At 44.8% G+C, this 19,642-nt stretch overlaps 1 protein-coding gene across 1 annotated transcript; it reads left to right on the top strand.

Moving 5' to 3' along the window:
• Positions 1 to 10,804: 10,804 nt before the first annotated feature.
• Positions 10,805 to 12,271, top strand: FOXD1 (forkhead box D1). Its single transcript, XM_054578294.1, has one exon. The coding sequence runs from the start codon at positions 10,904 to 10,906 to the stop codon at positions 12,269 to 12,271; it is 1,368 nt and encodes a 455-aa protein (XP_054434269.1). The 5' UTR covers positions 10,805 to 10,903.
• The last annotated feature ends 7,371 nt before the right edge of the window (positions 12,272 to 19,642 follow it).

Raw genomic sequence — 19,642 nt, 5'->3', positions numbered from 1 at the left:
TGGCTTCACAGGTGAATTTTACTAAACATTCAAAGAAGAACACCTATCCTGCTCAAACTATTCCAAAAATTTCAAGGTGACACCCAAGCTCATTTTATGAGGCCAGCATTATCCTAATTTCAAAACCAAACAAAGACCCTACAAAGAAAGAAAATTATAGTCCAATATTCCTGATGAACATAGATGAAAAAATCCTCAACAAAATATTAGCAAGCTGGATCCAGCAATACATTAAAAAGATCATATACCGTGATCAAATGGGATTTATTCCTGGGATGAAAGGTTGATATATTATCCACAAAACAATGTGATACACCACATAAACAAAATGAAGAATAAATATCATATGAACATATAAATAGATGTAGAAAAAAACATTTGACAAAATCCAGCACCTATTTATAATAAAAAACTCTCAGCAAAGCAAGAATAGAGGGAACATACCTCAACATAATGAAGGTCATATATGACAAACCCACAACCAACATCATACTCCCTGGGGAAAAACTAAAAGTGTTTCCCTTAGGATCAGGAACAAGAAAAAGCTGTCCATTTTCACCACTCTTACTCAACAAAGTACTGGAAGTGCTAGCCACAGCAGGCATATAAATAAATAAGTAAGAAATAAAAGGCATCCAAACTGGAAAGAAAGAAGTAAAACTGTCATTATTTGCAGGTGACATAAGACTGTATATAGAAAACCCTAAAGTTTCCACAAAAAAACTACTAGAACTAATAAATGAATTCAGCAGGATACAAAATAAATATTCAGAAATTGATTGTATTTTGAAGACTTGCTGGCCAAGATGGAGGTGGAGGTCTATATATGTTGCCTCCCCACACAACCAAAAGACAGACAACAAATTTAAAAGCAAAAAATAACCAGAACCGCCAGGAAATCAAACTGTGTGAAAATATGACAACCAAGGAGTTAAAGAAGAAACATTCATCCAGACTGGTAGGAGGGACCGAAATGGGCAGCCAGGGCATGCAGCAGGGTGGAGACTGGAGAACCAGGCGGGCAAGGCAGCAGCTGGCAGACCGGATAGTCCCACATTTGCCTGCAAATAGACCAGGGGGAACAGATGGGGAGTGAGACAGACTGCACAATCCAGGGTTCCAGTGTAGGAAAAGAAAGCTCAAAACGTCTGGCTGTAAAAACCTGTGGGGAATACAGCAGTGGAAGAAACTCCCAGCCTCATAGGAAAGTTTGTTGAAGAGACTCGAAGGGTCCTAGAATGTACACAAACCCACCCACCAGGGAATCAGCACCAGAAGGGCCCAATTCACTTGTGGGTAGCAAGGGAAGTGACTGAAAGCCTGTCGAGAGCTGAGCAAATGGCATTGTTTCCTCTCAGACACCTCCCCTACATACAGCATCACAACACAGCAACCTGGGTTGCCCTGCCATGGAGAATACCTACGGCTGCACCCCTTCCAACATAACAGGTTGGCTTAGACAAAGAAATGTGGCCCAAATGAAAGAACAGATCAATGCTCCAAAAATAGAACTAAGCAATGAAAAAATAGCCAACATATCAGATGCGGAGTTCAAAACACTGTTAATCAGGATGCTCACAGAAATGGTTGAGTGTGGTCGCAAAATGGAGGAAAAAATGAAGGTTATGCAAAGTGAAATAAAGAAAAACATACAGGGAACCAAGAGTAAAGGGAAGAAACTGGGGCTCAAATCAAAGATTTGGAACAGAAGGAAGAATTAAACATTCAAACAGAATAGAATGAAGAAACTAGAATTCAGAAAAATGAGGAGATGCTTAGGAACCCCTGGGAAAACTTCAAACGTTCCAATATCTGTATTATAGGGGTGCCAGAAGGAGAAGAGGAAGAGCAAGAAATCAAAAACTAACTTAAAAAATAATGAAGGAGAACTTCCCCAATCTGGCCATGGAAATAGACTTCCAGGAGATCCAGGAAGCTCAGATAGTCCCAAAGAAGTTAGACCCAAGGAAGCACACACCAAGGCACATCATAATTACATAACCCAAGATTAAAGATAAGGAGAGACTCTTAAAAGCAGCAAGAGAAAGGGAGACAGTACTCTTTACCTGCAAAGGAGTTCCCATAAGGCTATCAGCTGATTTCTCAAAGGAAAACTTGTAGGCAAGAAGGAGCTGGAAAAAACTATTTGAAGTCATGAAAGGCAAGGATCTGCATCCAAGATGACTCTATCCAGCAAAGCTATCATTTAGAATGGAAGGGCAGACAAAGTGCTTCCCAGATAAGGTCAAGTTAAAGGAGTTCATCATCACCAAGCCCTTACTATATGAAATGTTAAAGGGGTTTATCCAAGAACTAGAAGATCAAAAACTATGAACAGTAAAATAACTACAAACAATTGTCAACAACTGAACCTAAAAAACAAAACAAAACAAAAACAAACTAAGCAAACAACTAGGACAGGAACAGAATCACAGAAATGGACATCAGAGGAGAGGGAGATGGGGGAGAATGGGGGAAAAGGTACAGGGAATAAGAAGCATTAACAGTAGGTACAAAACAGACAAGGGGAAGTTAAGAATAGCATAGGAAATGGAGACACCAAAGAACGTATATTTATGACCCATGGACATGAACTAAGGTGGGGGGAATGTTGGTGGGAGGGGTGCTACAGGTCAGAGGGTAATAAAAGGGAGAAAAAAATGGGACAACTGTAATAGCATAATCGATAAAATATATATTAAAAAAAGAAATTGGTTGTATTTTAAATACCAATAATGAACTGTCAAAAAGGGAAGCTAAGAAAACAATACCATTTACAATTGCATAAAAAAATACCTAGCAATAAATTTAACTAAGAAGGTAAAAAACCTGAGTTAAATTACAAGATGCTAAAGAAATAAATGTAAAGAGATACAAATAAATGCAAGCATATACTGTACTAATGGATAGGAATAATTAATATCATTAAAATGTCCATATTACCCAAAGCAATCTATATGTTCAATGCAATTCCTGTCAAAATATCAAGGGCATATTTCACAGAACTAGAACAAATAATCCAAAGATTTATATGGAACCACAAAAGATCCCAAATAGCCACAGCAATCTACAGAAAGAACAAAGTTGGAGGTATCATGTTACTTGACATCAAACTATACTACAAAGCTATAGTAATCAAAACAGCATGGTACTGGCAAAAAACAGACATATAGATCAGTGGAACAACATAGAGAGCCTAGAAATAAATTCACACCTATATAGTCAATATTTGACAAAGGAGGCATGAACATACAATAGGGTAAAGACAATATATTCAATAAATGATATTGGGAGAATTACACACATACATGCCAAAAGTGATATGACCACTTCTTATACCACATACAAGAATAAACTCAAAATGGGTAAAGACCTAAATATAAGACTTAAAACCATCAAACTCCTAGAAAAATACATAAACGGCAAAATCTCACATATTTCTCTTAGCAATATTTTTTCTAATATGTCTACTCAGGCAAGGGAAATGAAAAAATAAACAAATGCCACTACTTCAAACTAGAAAGTTTTTGTACAGCAAAGTAAGTCATCATTTTTCCACTGAATGGAAAAACATACTCACCAATGATACATCTGATAACGAGTTAAAACCCAGAATTTATAGAGAACTCATACAACTCAACACCAAAAAAAAAAAAAAAAAAAAAAAATCCATTTTAAAATGTGCAGAGGACCTGAATAGACCCTTCTCCAAAGAAGACATACAGATGGCCAATAGACATATGAAAAGAGGCTCACCATCACTAATCAGAGAAGGGCAAATTAAAACCTCAATGAAATGAAATATTACCTTACTCCTGTCAGAATGGCTATCATCAATCAATCAACAAACAACAAACGCTGGTGAAGATGTGGAGAAAGGGAAACCCTCATGCACGTTTTGTGGGAATGCAGATTGGTGTAGCCACTGTGGAAAACAGTATGGAGGGTCCTCAAAAAATTAAAAATGGTACTGCCTTATGATTCAGCTACTCCACTTCTGCATATATATCCAAAGAAACCCAAAACAGTAATTTGAAAGAATACACGCACCCCTATGTTCATTGCAGCATTATTTACAATAGTCAAGCTATGGAAGCAACCCATGTGTCCATCAGTAAATGAGTAGATAAAGTAGTGGTGGCCTGGTTGGTGTGGCTCAGTGGACTGAGTGCCAGCCTGAGAACCAAAGGGTTACCTATTGGATTTCCAATCAGGGCACATGCCTGGGTTGTGGGCCAGGTCTCCAGTAGGGGGTGTGTGAGAGGTACCCACACACTGATGTTCCTCTCCCTCTCTCCCTCCCTTCCCCTCTCTAAAAATAAATAAATAAAATCTTTTTAAAAAGCAGTGGTGCATATATGCAATGGAGTGTTACTTGGCCATAAAAAAGAATGAAATCTTAACATTTGCAACAGCATAGATGGACATAGAGGGTATTATGCTAAGTGAAATAAGTCCATCAGAAAGACAAATACCATATGGTTTTACTTATACGTAGACTATAAAAACAATGTACATAAACTAACAAAACTGAAACAGATTTGTAGACACAAAGAAAAAACTCATGGTTGCCAGAGAGGGTAGGAGTCTGGGGAGTCTGGATGAAAAAGTTGAAGGGATTAAGATGTACAAATTGGTAGTAGCAATGAAGTCACAGGGATGTAAAGTACATAATAGAGAATGCAGTCAATAATATCGCAATAACTATGTATGGTACCAGGTGCCCACTGGAAATACCAGAGAAAACACTTTGTAAAGTACATGGTTGTGTAACCACTGTGCTGTATACCTGAAACAAACACAAAATAATATTGAATGTAAACTGTAATTGGAATAAAAAGATTTTTTTTTTTAAAGAATGACTTGAACTTTTGATTTTGGAGTACAAAATATAAACGTGTGCCATTGCAAACCACTGAGATCCAGAGCTAAAAAAAATCTCTGTGTTGGTATGTTGTTGGGGTGAGAGGGCTAGTCCAGGTTAACTGTGGTAATGAAAATTCCTGAGTCAGTGTAAATAATTGTGCTATTATAAAACACAGACTTAGACCTGTGCTGACATCCTGAATTCTTGAGGATTTCTGAATCCTGCCCATGCCATGAACTGCTTGTTTAAGGGGCTGTTGTGAAAGCATAGACTGCCTAGTAAGACCCAGGAGGCCACTAAAATAGCTTCTTCACAAACGAATATCACCTCCCAACGACACTGCCCGAAGACCCACCATTTGAAACTAGATTATGGCATTTTATCAACAGAATACCCAGGGTAAAATCTGTCTATTTTTGCTTGAGGTACCAACCACTGTCCATCAGTGCTAGTTTGCCTTGAACTTACTTTCAGACTACCTAACTAGCCCTGAGGAACAGATTGGGGAGGTAAAAAGAGCAGGGCCCATGGGGTTGGTGTCCTGCATTGGGAGAGGCTTGTAGAATGGGAACACAATCAGGGAAGGCTCTGCTCTGCCATTGCTGCCTCCATGGCAGCTGGCAGCAACTGTCAGAGCCTGTTTCCTTGACCATCTTGGGGAAGTATCACTTCACCAGTCTGTGTGACCTTACAGTTAGTTCGGTGGCATGTGTGAACCAACATTCATGGCAGGTAAAATTACACCTCAGGAGAATGCCAAATGGAGGGACCTAAGCAACCAGAGAAAACGAAGGAAAAAAAAAAATCCTCCCTGGCTGGTGTGGCTCAGTGGATTGAGCCCCAGCCTGCAAACTGAAATGTCGTCGGTTGATTCCTGGTCAGGGCATATGCCTGGATTGCAGGCCAGGTCCCCAGTTGGGGGAGTGTGAGAGGCAACCAGCTGATGTTTCTTTTGCTCCTCCATGTTTCCCTCCTTCCCTTTCTCCCTCCCTTCCCATTTCTCTGAAAAATAAATAAAATCTTTTATTAAAAAAGGAAATAGTCTCTAAAAAATCTTTTTAAAAAATCCTTACCTGAGAATTTTTATTAATTTCCATATAATAAAATCAATTTTATTATTGATTTTAGAGAGAGAATGGAGGAAGAGAGAGAGAAACATCAATTGATTGCCTCCGTGGACATGCCTCGCAATGCAGGAATGTGCCCTGATCAGAATCGAACCTGCAGCCTTTTGGTGTATGGGACGATGCTTCAATCAGCTGAGTGACCCCGTTAGGGCCCAGAGAAAATGTTTAAGGCCACCTTGGGGTCCCAAGAATTAAGACAGGTAATAAAGCATAAAAAGGATGTGAAAAGCATGTGTGGGGGATGGTCACAAGTTTATTGAAACTAATTTTGAAGAAGTCCTAACTCCTACTTTTTTTACTGAACATAATGTACAAAGTCTGAGCCTGAAAGACTCAAAATGTTACGCAAGTTGAGATTACAAATTCAGAAGGGCACAGCAGAAACCGTTACTGTGACTTTACTAACATGTGTGCTCCGTTAGGACAAGGGAGTTCCTTTGAGGATTTCTGAGGTGAAAAGGTATAAGAAAATGACTAAATAAACCTTCATTGAGTACCTATCGCATGCAAAGTGTTACAAAGATCTAGGTGAGTGGAGTTCAAAAATGAACAAAAAAGGAGGACACAACCAAATGTCCATCAATGGATGAATAAACAAAATGTGGTACATACATACAATGGAATATTATTCAGCCTATAAAAGGAATGAAATTCTGCCACATGCTACAACGTGGATGAACATTAAAGACATTATGTTAAGTGAAATAAGCCAGACACAAAGGACAAATATTGTATGATTCCACTCATATGTGGTAGCTAGAATAGTCAAAGTCATAGGGAGGGGGAGCAGAATCACAGTTGCCAAGGAGCTGGGGTTGGAGAGGGGTGGGAGGAATGGGAGTTATTCTTTAATGGATACAGAGTTTCAGTTTGCAATGATGGAAATAGTGTACCATTGTGAGTGTACTTAATGACTCTGAACTGTACACTTAAATTGGTAACTTTTATGCTAGGTCTATTTTAACACACACCCAAAACAAACAAAGGACCACAAACAAACGAAACCCCAGGAGCCCTTTTTGGCCTCCAGATGTTTGAGTTTAAAAAGAGAAGGTACATCCACAATGGAAGTCAGCGCAAGATGAAAGAATAGAGCAGACAACTGGCAGGGACCCTGAAGCATCGCCCACTGTCAGCTAGAGGACTCAGAAAGCGCTTTTTTGGCATAATAATAATCTATTTACCTAGCTCTTTCCTGAGACTGTGAGTACCCTCACACCAGGGAGTTCTTTTTCTTCTCTCTCCAGAACCGAGTGCCAGCCACAAAGCATCTTAATACAGGCTTGTGGAATGACTCTTAGAAGAGGGAAGAGGCCCTGAATATTTGCCCTTTGGAAACACGTTCAGGTTCACGTTCGTGAGTAAACTCCTAGGCTGCGTTTAGGGACCGAGAGAGGAGTCAAACAGGTTCCCTCTCCGCAAGTTATCCAGGTTTACGCCCCGGGTCTCCGCCAGACTTCGCCCTTCCTGGCGGGGTCCCTGGACCTTATGGAGCTCTCGAACAACAGGCCGAGGGGGTGCCTCCCTCGCTCCTGTGGCGCCTAATTTCGGTAACCCCCCGGGGGCCTCCTGCACGCTCAAACCGACCGCAACCAGCAGTCCAAGAAATGCTTCAGCGCCTGCCCAGTTGCCAGAGGAGAAGTGAGGGCCAGATGCTTGGCGAACTCCGGATTCCTGCCAGCGCGGGGGCCAGCACGGCGCCGTGCCACCGCCAGGGGGCAGCCCTCCCCCACGCGGTCCCCATCCGGCCCCGCAGGCCCCCAGCCAATTCCCGCGTCCAACCCAGCGGGAATGCGCAGGGGAGGGGGCGTCGCCGTGTCGACCCCGCCCGCCTGGACGAAAGATGTCTTGTCCCTTGTACCAGCCTGAGGAGGTGGGGTGACTTCCCAGTCTCCGCAGAGACCCGGGTGCGCCTTAGGGAGGGAGGGCGAGGGGTGGGGAGACAAGGGGGAGTAAGGACGCTCGAGAAATGAAATGCTTGGGTTTCCACACTCGGGAAATTTTACGAGCGCAGAGCTAAAAATCACATACAAATGTGTAGGTTAACTAAAATAAACAAAGCAAGTGGACCGCCCAAATGTGGGGCTTTAGTAAAGCTCAGTCAAATCTCTGTTAACACTGTCCCTGCAACGGTTCTGCTGGGTTGATCTTCTGCTCTGACCTCCAGTAAATCCTAACACTTTCTCTTGAATGGTGAGAAGATAATTTGCCACCTCTAAAAAAAAATTTTTTTTTCCCTGGGAACAGCCCTTTAACCCTTTGGGGAGGGTCCTTCAGGCAGTTACAAACGGAGCGCCAGGTCAATCACCGTGCCCTTCTCGGCCAGACAAGTTAAGGGCGGTGGTAACCGTGGGATGGCGGCTGTAACTGATCATCTAATGTAACTAATGGTCGGCGAACAAATTCTTCCTCTCCGTTTCATCTTTAAATACTTCGCCACACACCAACCCCCAGTACAACGAAAATCATGGTGTTTATTTAGATATCGATTGAGCAGTACTTAAAAAACTTAAACTTTCAAATGTAAAAGTGAACCCTTTGGTAAGGACTCCTGGCTACATCAACAAAGCAATGTAATGCCTGATTAATAGTGCTGATTAATGTTGGCTCAGGTTAATCCTGAACCAATTACAATAATTAAATGGTTCAGCCATATATCAAATGAGAGTAAATGAAAAATAATTTATTTAGAACTTTGAGACATTCTCATAGATCTTTCAAATCTATGATGAACTTTATGGGTCATTTGTAAGTGTAACTGGTTGGTAGCCACTCTCAGCAACAAAAACTCGATTTTAAAAGAAGTCTTAAATGGGGGAATAGTTTATTTTTGAGGCTGTGATTGATAAGGGGAATAATGAAACGTTTCAAAATGTGAAAAGTACTTGGTCCATAAAATGGCATACACAAAAGCAGCTGATGATTGTTCTACAGAAAGCCATTGAGTTTTGATTCTCAGTTCTCATGAAATGGTCATTTTTTAATGAGCAAGCTAGAAATTTTAGGCAAGTTCCTCTCCCTTTAAAAGAGAAGTGTTTTAGGAAATGCCAAAATCCAAATGGTATGGTTATATGAGTATGAACTCCACAACTATTAGGATTTTTCACCAGCCAAAATAATTAGAGTTCGTGACAAACCTAAGAATACTTATAATAGAATCATATTTGAATTATTTACACTAACTTGTCTGTCACCTAAAAAGAAAATTTGAGTTGACCAGGACTTGAATCTTACTTTAAAAAAACAAAAACCCTTTGTTTCTTTTCACCAGTAGCTATTGGAAACATTTAGTGAATTTTCAAGAAAATATTTATTTATTTTTTTAAGACTTTACTTATTTATGTTTAAAGAAAGGGCAAGGGGGGGAGAAAGAAGGGGAGAAACATGATCGGTTGCATGGGGCGGAACCGCAACCGAGGCCTGTGCCCTGACGGGGAAGCAACCACAGACCTTTTGCTTTGGTAGCGGACGCCCAACCAACTGAGCCACACCAGTCAGGGCTCAAGAAGCATTTAAAAAATGGGTCTCAAAAATTTTATTTATCCTCGTAGTTTCTATTATTAAGTCTGCCTGAGTAGAGATGAATGTATACATTACAGTAGTTCCAGTATTTGGAGATTACTGTGAAGTGTTGATTAGAATGTTCTTCTCACTAACTATAGAGTCCCTTACCCCATTATGAAAAACACTTTTTGAGTCGTTTCTAGGTTCACTTGTGTGTGTGTGGGGGGGGGGTATTTGGGGTTTCACTAAGTGTTTCTATTTCTTCTCTGCATTCAATTATCACTTTCTTTATTCCCATGAAAATTTTCAGATCCTCTCATCAGAGTGGCTTAGTTTAGCTGTCAAGTTTCTAGGGCATTCAATTGCAGTTAAGTGACTAAAACGCTAGCCTCACAGCGTTTTTATTAACAGATGGTAGAAAACAAACGTCTTTCGGGAAGAACCAAAAGAGACAGGTTAAAAGGTCAATAAACAATTATTGTGTTTAAACTGGGGTGGAGTGGGGGGTTCTCATCAGATTCGATGGGGAGCCACTCGCCCTGTCTAGAGGAGATGGGACAATCCAACAGACCTCAGAGCCATTCCCCAGGGACCACCTCAGACGTTGGGGTGTTGCTATGTCCCCGCTGGAAGGCTCCTACAGGTCTTCCAGCCTGTAGTGGTCAAACCGTCGGGTCAAGGGACTGCTTCTGAAGTTAGGGTTGAAGGCCGATAAAAGAGAAAGAGGCTGGGAACTTTAACTCGTGCCTCGGGTCCAGACCACCGCAGGCCAGCGCATAATTCAGGTCTCAGCTCTTTTGGCAATGAACGGTGGAGTCCACGCTCTTGTTCTGTCTTCTTAGTTCCTGCTCCCTCCTAGGGGTGCACTTTCTCTCCAGAGCAAGGCTGATTTCCTAGGCTTGCTTTCCCTTCCCTCGGTAGCGCTCTGACGTGCACACCATGTGACAGGCCTCCTTCTGCTATAAGCCGCGTAAAGGTCCGCCCTCTCCTGGTCTCAGCCCCTCGCCTCGCCGAGCTCTGTCCCTAGACTCTCACCCGTCCCGCACCCTCCCGGGCGCTCCAACGCTCAGACTAGCTTACCCAGGGCCCTGTCACCCCCTCCTAAAGTGACCCGGCCAGGGGCTCTCGGAGAGGGGAAGGTCAAGTCCTTCGCCCCGGCCGGGTGCGCGCGGAGTCAAGGGGGCGCAGAGACCGCGGGGCAACCGCGGCGGCGCAGGAGTTACAAACTCGCAGTGTAAAGCTTCGGCCACCGCCCGGCAGCCCCGGAGCGCGGCTTGAGCAGCGGCCGCGCCCCCAGCGTGGCTCCCCGGGGCCGGGCCCGCCGCCCGGGACCCGGGCTGGGGCGCGGCGGGAGCCCGGACCCCGGCGCCCCTATGCGCCGCCTCAACGTCGCGGCGCGACAGCTATGACCCTGAGCACGGAGATGTCCGATGCCTCCGGCCTCGCCGAGGAGACAGATATCGACGTGGTGGGGGAGGGCGAGGACGAAGACGACGAGGAAGAGGAGGACGACGAGGGCGGCGGTGGCGGGCCCCGGCTGGCTGTCCCCGCGCAGCGGCGGCGGCGGCGCTCGTACGCCGGCGAGGACGAACTAGAGGACCTGGAGGAGGAGGACGACGACGATGACCTCCTGCTGGCCCCGCAGACTGGGGGTTCCCCGGCGCCCCCGGGCCCAGCACCCGCGACTGGGGCCGGGACCGGCGGGAGCGGGAGCGCGGGCGGGGGCGGGAGCGCGGGCGGCGGTGCCAAGAACCCGCTGGTAAAGCCGCCCTACTCGTACATCGCGCTCATCACCATGGCCATCCTGCAGAGCCCCAAGAAGCGGCTGACGCTGAGCGAGATCTGCGAGTTCATCAGCGGTCGCTTCCCCTACTACCGGGAGAAGTTCCCCGCCTGGCAGAACAGCATCCGCCACAACCTCTCGCTCAACGACTGCTTTGTCAAGATCCCCCGCGAGCCCGGCAACCCTGGCAAAGGCAATTACTGGACGCTCGACCCCGAGTCCGCCGACATGTTCGACAACGGCAGCTTCCTGCGCCGGAGGAAGCGCTTCAAGCGGCAGCCGCTGCTCCCGCCCAACGCCGCTGCCGCGGAGTCGCTGCTGCTGCGTGGCGCGGGGGGCGTCGGGGGCGCGGGCGACCCGGCGGCCGCCGCGGCGCTCTTCCCGCCCGCGCCGCCGCCGCCGCCCCCGCACGCCTACGGCTACGGCCCCTACGCCTGCAGCTACGGCCTGCAGCTGCCGCCCTACGCGCCGCCCTCGGCGCTCTTCGCCGCCGCCGCCGCCGCCGCCGCCGCCTTCCACCCGCACTCGCCCCCGCCGCCCCCGCCGCCCCACGGCGCGGCCGCCGAGCTGGCCCGGACCGCCTTCGGCTACCGGCCGCCGCCGCTTGGCACCGCCCTGCCCGGCCCTCTGCAGGCCTCCGCGGCCAAGGCGGGCGGCCCGGGCGCCGCGGCTCTGGCACGCTCGCCCTTCTCCATCGAGAGCATCATCGGGGGCAGCCTGGGCCCCGCCGCCGCCGCCGCCGCCGCGCAGGCCGCCGCCGCCGCGCAGGCCTCGCCGTCCCCCTCGCCCGCGGCGGCGCCCGCGCCCGGACCCGGCGGCTGCGCGGCTCAGGCGGCCGTGGGCCCCGCTGCCGCGCTCACTCGCTCCCTCGTGGCCGCCGCGGCCGCCGCCGCCTCCTCCGTCTCCTCGTCGGCCGCCCTGGGGACTCTGCACCAGGGGACTGCCCTGTCCAGTGTCGAGAACTTTACTGCTAGGATTTCAAATGGTTAATAACGCTATGTTAGCGCGCTTGAGAAACAGAAGGTAGGAATCCCGCTCCTTTTTTCGTCTCGGTGGTTGGGTGTTTTGTTCGCTCCGGCCGGTGCGGCCCCTCCTGACCTCGCGCTCCCGTTTTCGCCGCTTCGGATTCTCAGACGAGACTGTGTTTGGCAACCGCTCGGCGCGCTCTCTGGCTTTGCGGGTCCGTCTATTTATGCAAAGTCGCCCTATGCTGCAGTCCCCAGCCCCGGGGTGGGGAGGGAGAGGGTGCTGGTGGGGTCCGCCCTGTCTAGGCACAGGGGCTTCCCTGACTTTGGGAAACGCTTAAAATTCTCAGCCTTTTTGAGGTCTAGAGATTCTCAGGTCCAGGCGTTAAAAAAGAAAAGAAAATCAATGTTCAAAAGACGAACACAAAAATAGTAAAGGCCCTGAAGAATGTCAGCAAAGCAATAATTTTTATTTGAGAACACTTGTCTGGTGTACTTTTTCATGAAAAGGAAAAAAAAAACGATTAACGTGTTTACACAAGGAAAAAAGTCAAAATTATTTCTTATTTTAACCTGTGTTTTGTATCATAATAGACATGCGGAATTTTTATTTTGTACTTACTGCATATTCTTTACAAGGAGTATTGTAAATTTTACTGGCAATTGTTGTACTATTCTAATGTAAGATTTTTACACTTTTTCAGAAATAAAATGCTTAATTTTCAAAGAATATCCACCAAAAGAATTGGCTTTAGTCATCCCCTTAGTTTATTTTCTTTCTGTTAAAAAAGCTGCTATGTGAGAGAAGGAACCCATTATAGAAAAGGCAAATATTTTCTAACAGAATTTAACAAAAGCATTATTACGGGAGATCAGGAGTTATTTTAAAATGACTACAAATAAAAGAACTTACTTTGGTATACATTTTCAAATCTAATTCCATTCCATTTTGATGAGCATCGAGCCTATGGAAAATTAAAGCCACAATCACCCTACGATAATTTTGTAGAACTTTCTATTTTTGAGCTTCCCACTTCAAGCAATTTCTCCTGACATTTGAGCACAATATTGTATATATCTGTAAAAGCTGTGCAACACAGTATTATGTAGTAATGAAAGCAACACAAGTAAAAAGGGAACTTTTAGTTGTAAATTTTAAATAGATGTGGTCATCAGTTAAATAGCTTTAAAGTTCTGAACAAGAAAATATTAATGTATACAAAGTAAATTGTATTAGAAAGTTTTGGAATTTAGAACTACTGTTTTCTCAATATAACAGATTCCAGTAATTGCGTAAAGGAGGTTTTATCCTAAAAGGCAAGCATCAAAATTCCAGTTTAAATGAATAAGTAATAAAAATGAAAATGCATCAGGGGTTTATTGAACTAATTATATTTATACATTTTAGGTAAGTTAGAATACTTTTTTTCAAATTCTACATGTTTTCGTCAAACTACTTGTTGCAGGCAATTTTTAGACTTTGGAAAAAATGTGAAACTATATAGTTTTGATGACTACAGATGTTATTGTGGGCTCAGATAAAACCAAGACATTTAAATACTTACTTCCAGTGAGGTGCAGAAGAGGTAAAATCTATTTATCAAAATTTTTCAAATCCCTCAGCAGGTATACATCTGCAGATCTGCAGATTTAACCCAGCAAGTTAATGAAGACTGAATTATAGGCCAGGGATTTGAAGTTACATGCATTCTCGACATCCTGTGCCCTCCTTTGTTTTTAGGGAGGAAAAAATGGACTCACAGCCTCAAAATTTTCTTTTTTTTTTCCTATGAAATCTTTGGAAGTGCCCTGGCCAGGCAGCTCAGTTAGGTAGAGCATTGTTCAACACCCCAAGCTTGCGGTTCGATCCCCGGTGAGAGTACATATGGGAGTAAAGCAATGAATGCATAAATAAGTGAAACAACAAATCAGTGTGTCTCTCTCTCCCTATCTCTCTCTCTCTCTACAATCAATAAATAAATATTTAAAAAATAAACAGCAATGTTTGGAGGAGATTAAATGAGTTTAAAATAAATGCATTCACCCTTGAACTTAACGGTAAATATATAGATACAAATTGAAGTATCGTTGGGCAAAAATCTTATATGCAAAAGTTACTTTTATTCTAGCCCGAATAAGGGAGAGGAGACATTGGAACCATGGACATCTGATGCCACTGCCGCTGGGGTGGAGAGGCATTAGCAGGCGGAACCCAAATGGCACAGGTACTGCTGGCACACCTTGCAGCGTTCTGTAACACATAGATCTGACATTTTGATGTGAAAGTAATGATGAAGAGACAGTGAAAGAACAAACACGTGTGTGTGATTATTTGCATGAGGCTTGGTATCCTGAAAGCAGAGATTCCTGGCCAGTCCCTCTGTGTGTTCGGATTCCCGCATCTTTAAAAATGTGCCGAGAGGAGCTCCACCTCCCAGGTTGTCAGTGCCCTTGAGGGAATGGCAGGTAGGCACTGGGCGATTCGGCGCTGGCCTCGCTTCCGTTCCGGGTCCCGTAGTTCCAGTCCCGCTTTGCCCACGATGGCTAGAGGGACCGCCAGCGTATCTTGAGCCCTGAGCCATAAGAAAAACTAAACTCGACCTGCCTGCCTCAGTCTGATTTCTGGGTCTTTTGAGTCCTGCTGCTCCGCCCTCCCGGTTTGCGGTACTGCCGTCAGCTTTGCTTGCCATTCCGGCCTGGCCAGGGGCTGGAGAACACAACGGGGCGGGGTGACCGGTGGGCTGCGACAGGGGCTCTGGGCTGAGGAGCGAGGGCCTTGGGGCAGGCGAGGGTTGCACGGTGGGCCGTGGACCCCGCAAACCCGGAACGCGGGGTGAGCAGGTGCTGGAACAAAGGCTGCCCAGCTACCGTGGCCTTTGATGGGCAAGGACGGCTCCTCCCGGGGCCCCGCATTCGCATGCAAATTCAGCTCTGGTCCCCTTTTCTTTGAAGGCAAACAGAAGGATGTTTGTGTGTTTGTAAGGATGAAGCCTGCTTGAACAAGCCTTCCTCAATAGGCTGGGTCTCGAAAAATAAACCAGTTGGACAAACATTGGCCACCAGCTCTCCTCCTCCCAACTACAAAGTGTGGATTTGCTACAACTCATTAACCCGACGCTTTTCTCCGCTTCTCCTCGTTTCTCTGCTCATCAAACGCCCCCATAGAGACTGGAGACAAATGACCGAAGCACAGTTGGGAGGGAATTGCAGTTAATAGGGAGAGGGATATATTGGGGCTAATGGTTCGGGCAGATCCCGGAGAAGGACCACACAAAAAGGAGCCTCTCCATTCAGGGCTCTGTTGTGCCGCAGAGATTTAATCTGCAGCTAGATTTAGCCAAATGTTATCTATTGCGGGGGTAATGAAGCCCTTATGGATTGAATTGCTCCTTGTACCACACATGGTGTCATGACCTTAGATTGTTTCTTGGTTGGTTTCTTTTTTCTCTATGGGGTAATTATTTTATTTCTCTAAAATAAGAAGCTAGTGCTTCTGCTCTACAATGTGTTTACTCTCCATCCTCATCCCCTGCATTTATTTAAGAACCACTTGCCTTCCTCAGAAAGAAAGAAAGAAGAAAGAAAGAAAGAAAGAAAGAGAAAGAAAGAAAGAAAAAGAAAAGAAGGAAGGAAGGAAAAGAAAAAAACTGGGTAGAGGAAGGAAAAATATGAGGACGCATTTTTTCCCTGTTTTTTACTCCCTGAGGTACCTGTCTATGTGCACATCTCTACTTCCCTGTCCCCCGCTCAGGGGCCCTTTCCTGCCCAAACTTTCTGTTGATGGAACTAAAATTTGGGGTATATTTATTATCAAAATTCTTATAGTAAATGTAGTAAGCATCCATTTGGGAGAAAGACTTCTGCCTTTCACAGTTTTGGGTTTTTTTAAATCCACCACTTCTTCCCGAAGCCTGTCCTTTGAGAGAGCTGAGGGAGGGGGTTATTCTGATGGAAGGTGATTATTTTGATGGAGTACCAGCCTGTGTCATTTATTAAAGGCTGTTTGAGGCCAGTGGTTATGCTGGTTTTGTTTTCCTCTCTGTGGCCCTGGTGGCTCTGATTTCCTTGCTTGACTGAGGACCAAGCTTGGAGCAACTAACAGTGTTATTACAACTGCTATTGATGGGTAGGGATCTGATCTTACTACCAAGCCAGGAATTAAGGATTTTAGTTTTAGTTTCAAAATTCTCTGTTTGGCGACACATTTTGCTCACACCTGTTTTTATTACTGACTGAGAAAAGTCATTCGGGGGCAACTGACGGGTCAGGACAGCATCAAACTCAATCCAAATCAGAAACTTGTCCGGGAACAACGCTGGTGTCTGTGGGCTCCTCCAGGAGGTCGCTTTGGGTCTAATTGGAATGCCAGGGGTCCCCTTCCCCCTTTAGAACTGAACTAGACAAGGACAGTCCTGGGGAGCAGAGGACAAGTGAAGAGGATCCGGTGTTGTCAGCATCCATTCCGGTCTCTACCGGTGTCCTGGTGCTGCAGCCAGGTCACATATATGCGCACACAGGCACGCACACTCACTGCCCATCAGCTGCCACTTGCCTCCCCGCTCCCCCATGGGTTTGTAATTAGGCATATGCTTTTTGTTGGTAAATGTGTTTGATGTCATGGCCAGTGAAACGTGGAGTGTTTATAGGGCCACAAATGTAAATGTGTAAATATGTTTAGTGTAAAATCTGGCCCTTCGACTTTAGCAATAAATACCCTGCCAACTCGGATACGATTACATTTGACAGAAAGATGGAGAATCTGATCATGACCAGCTGCTCAGGGCTCTTTGGGGCTTATACTCTCCCAACTGAATTCACTTTTCAGATAATTTCTTTGCATGTCACATCTCTCTAATCACATCTTTCCCTTGATGTGAACAGCTTGGGCTCTTTGCTTTTTATTGTTGACCCTTCTGGCATGCAGGGAACTTCCTGGTTCATTCCTCCTGCTTCTTTACCAGGAAAATACTATTCAGTAACAAGCAAAACACAAACACAGAGAAAAAAAAAACTGATTACTGTCTCTGGCTCCTTTTTTTTTAGTCCTGAGTTTACAGGTGTGATAAGATGGGTAGGAAGAGAAATGAACATAGATTGTGAGCTCAGACCCAAATTTATGATTTTCCTTGTCCTTCTCATCATCATCCTAACTTTAAAAACCATTTTTTGAGCTACTCTAACTTTTAAAAGTAAGCATTTTAAGAAAGTGTAGTATGCATATAGAAAAATGCACGAATTTCACCCCCTTTTCACAAAGCAAACACACCCATGTAAACCAGCATCAGACCAAGAGGCAGATGTTGCCAGCACCACAGAAGCCCCTTCCCTGTCTAGTCCAGCCACTACTCTCAGCACACAGTAACTTTTAAGAAGGGCTTTCCCTACTATTTCTCTCAACTACACTGGGAAATAGGACAAGAATTATTATTGACTCTGTTTTACAAAGATATCAAGGCTCAAAAGATAGGTGACTAGCTCAACGTCACAGCTATTTTATTTCCATTACATTACACTGCCACTTTGTTGCCATCATTGTGATTTATTAAACACCCACTGTGATGGGGCAATTGCCTTAGAGATCACTGAGTCATTTATTTCTCCAACACTTGTTTTTGGAAACTTGCTGGACCCTCCTCCCTGTCATCTCTACGCAGGTCTTCCCAGCGGTCCCCCAGCTCTTTGTTTTAGATGCATTTGGAATCTATAGCTAATTATTGCGGATGTGTCAGCTTCCTCCACCTAGTTATCTATGACACTCTCCTAGCATCACTTTCCAATTTTTTTCCAGCAGCAATCTTCTTTAAAACATAACACACACACACACACACACACACACACAGAACGTACCTTTTCACCTTTTTATTCTTTGTCCATTTCTTCTGCTCTCATTGATTTTTAATGATCGAAATCTGCCAAACTGGCAGAACTTTTTGCTGAACTGCTAAGTAGGTCTTTATAACTAGACCTAGGGTTACATCCTTCCCATGTGGAAAAGAGAAGACTATGTAGGAGTTCAGCTAATTTAACATTTAATGAGAAAGCAAATCATTTTTCTGCAAATGTGTCCACCCTCCCTTGAGACACCCTCTCAAACATTTTACTCTCCTTGAACAGCTGGGTATGATGTGGCTTGAGCGGGTCCTATTAGCCCTTGCACAGTTGATCCTCTGCACTGGAGCCCCCAGGGGCAATCCCACCTGGAGCTCAACCTGCCTAGCCAGAGGTCTCCCTGAAAACGCTTTCGTGGGGAGGGAATTCCAGACCGCCTGCTGGAATCACATCCCTGGACATGAATAGCCCATCCTTGCCCCTTGCCACAGAAGCCTCACTGAAGCCCAGCCTCCCCAGGCAGGTGCTGGGGCCCGTGCTTTCTGTCTCTTCCCAGGACATCCAGGCTGGAGTCGATGCTGGGATTGCACCTGACTAATAGCTGCAGACTGCGTGCAAAAGCATATATGGTGATTTTCCCCCCAAGGGGCAGTGCTTAATGCAAGGTACTATTGATTTTTTAGAGAAAGAGTGGTTTTCTTAAAAGATCAGAAATATTTTTTCTTTGAAATTGCAGATTGTAAAAGATAAAAAAAAAGCCATTCAAGGAATAAAAGCAGTCAGTCAATATCAGGAGCTTTATTTAGAGAACCTGGAAAATTCTAATTCAGAATTTGAAATGAGAAGGTCTGGAAAGGTATTTTTTACTCTTAAAATGAGAGTGACTCTGTTGTTCAAGATAGGATGCTAGAGTTAAAGAGAATCTGTCCAGTCTGTGAAGCAGACGGCAAGCTATATGGAATGCATCCATGGGCCACGAGTGCTTGTCTGCTGAGCGGCAGGAGCAGAGGAAGGCCCAGTGGGAGAGGATGGATCTGAGACCATGGGGCCTTGCCCCGGTCTCTGTCCCAGACGCAGCCAGACAGGCATACACTCAGGATTCTCTCTTGTTGGCAACTAGTGCTGATCAATAACAGACTGGCAAAGAGAAAGGGCAGGGGCAGATATTAGGGCAGAAAGCAGAAGCTTCATTGCATGCTTGCTTAGGAATTCCCATAAATGTAACTAAAAGGCAGGTATTTTCAGCAATAAAAGGATGTCACACATTTTCTGAAAAGTCAACAATGAAGGGTTATCATGAATGAAAAATAATTTGCTTCTCTATTTCTATTTTTATTATTTTTATACAGAGAGTTTGACATATACATGTGAAAATGATTGTGAAAAGATTGTGTTCTGTTCAGCATTGGGCTATGGAGGGGGGAAAAAATCACAAACCGAAGAAATTCTCCAAAGCCCACAGCTGAAGAAATAAGACTGTGTTGAAATTAAATGTTAGATTGGTTTTCATACTCATTTATAGTTTTTGAGAGTATGGACATAGATTGTAAGAATCAAATAAGACAAT

The sequence above is a fragment of the Pteronotus mesoamericanus genome, unplaced genomic scaffold, assembly GCF_021234165.1.
Source record: "Pteronotus mesoamericanus isolate MK-2021 breed Mesoamerican mustached bat unplaced genomic scaffold, CSHL_Meso_final contig_50, whole genome shotgun sequence".
In the NCBI taxonomy this organism is placed as follows: domain Eukaryota; kingdom Metazoa; phylum Chordata; class Mammalia; order Chiroptera; family Mormoopidae; genus Pteronotus; species Pteronotus mesoamericanus.
The sequence above is the reverse complement of the archived record's forward strand: the minus strand, read 5'-3'. Positions and strand labels throughout refer to the sequence as shown.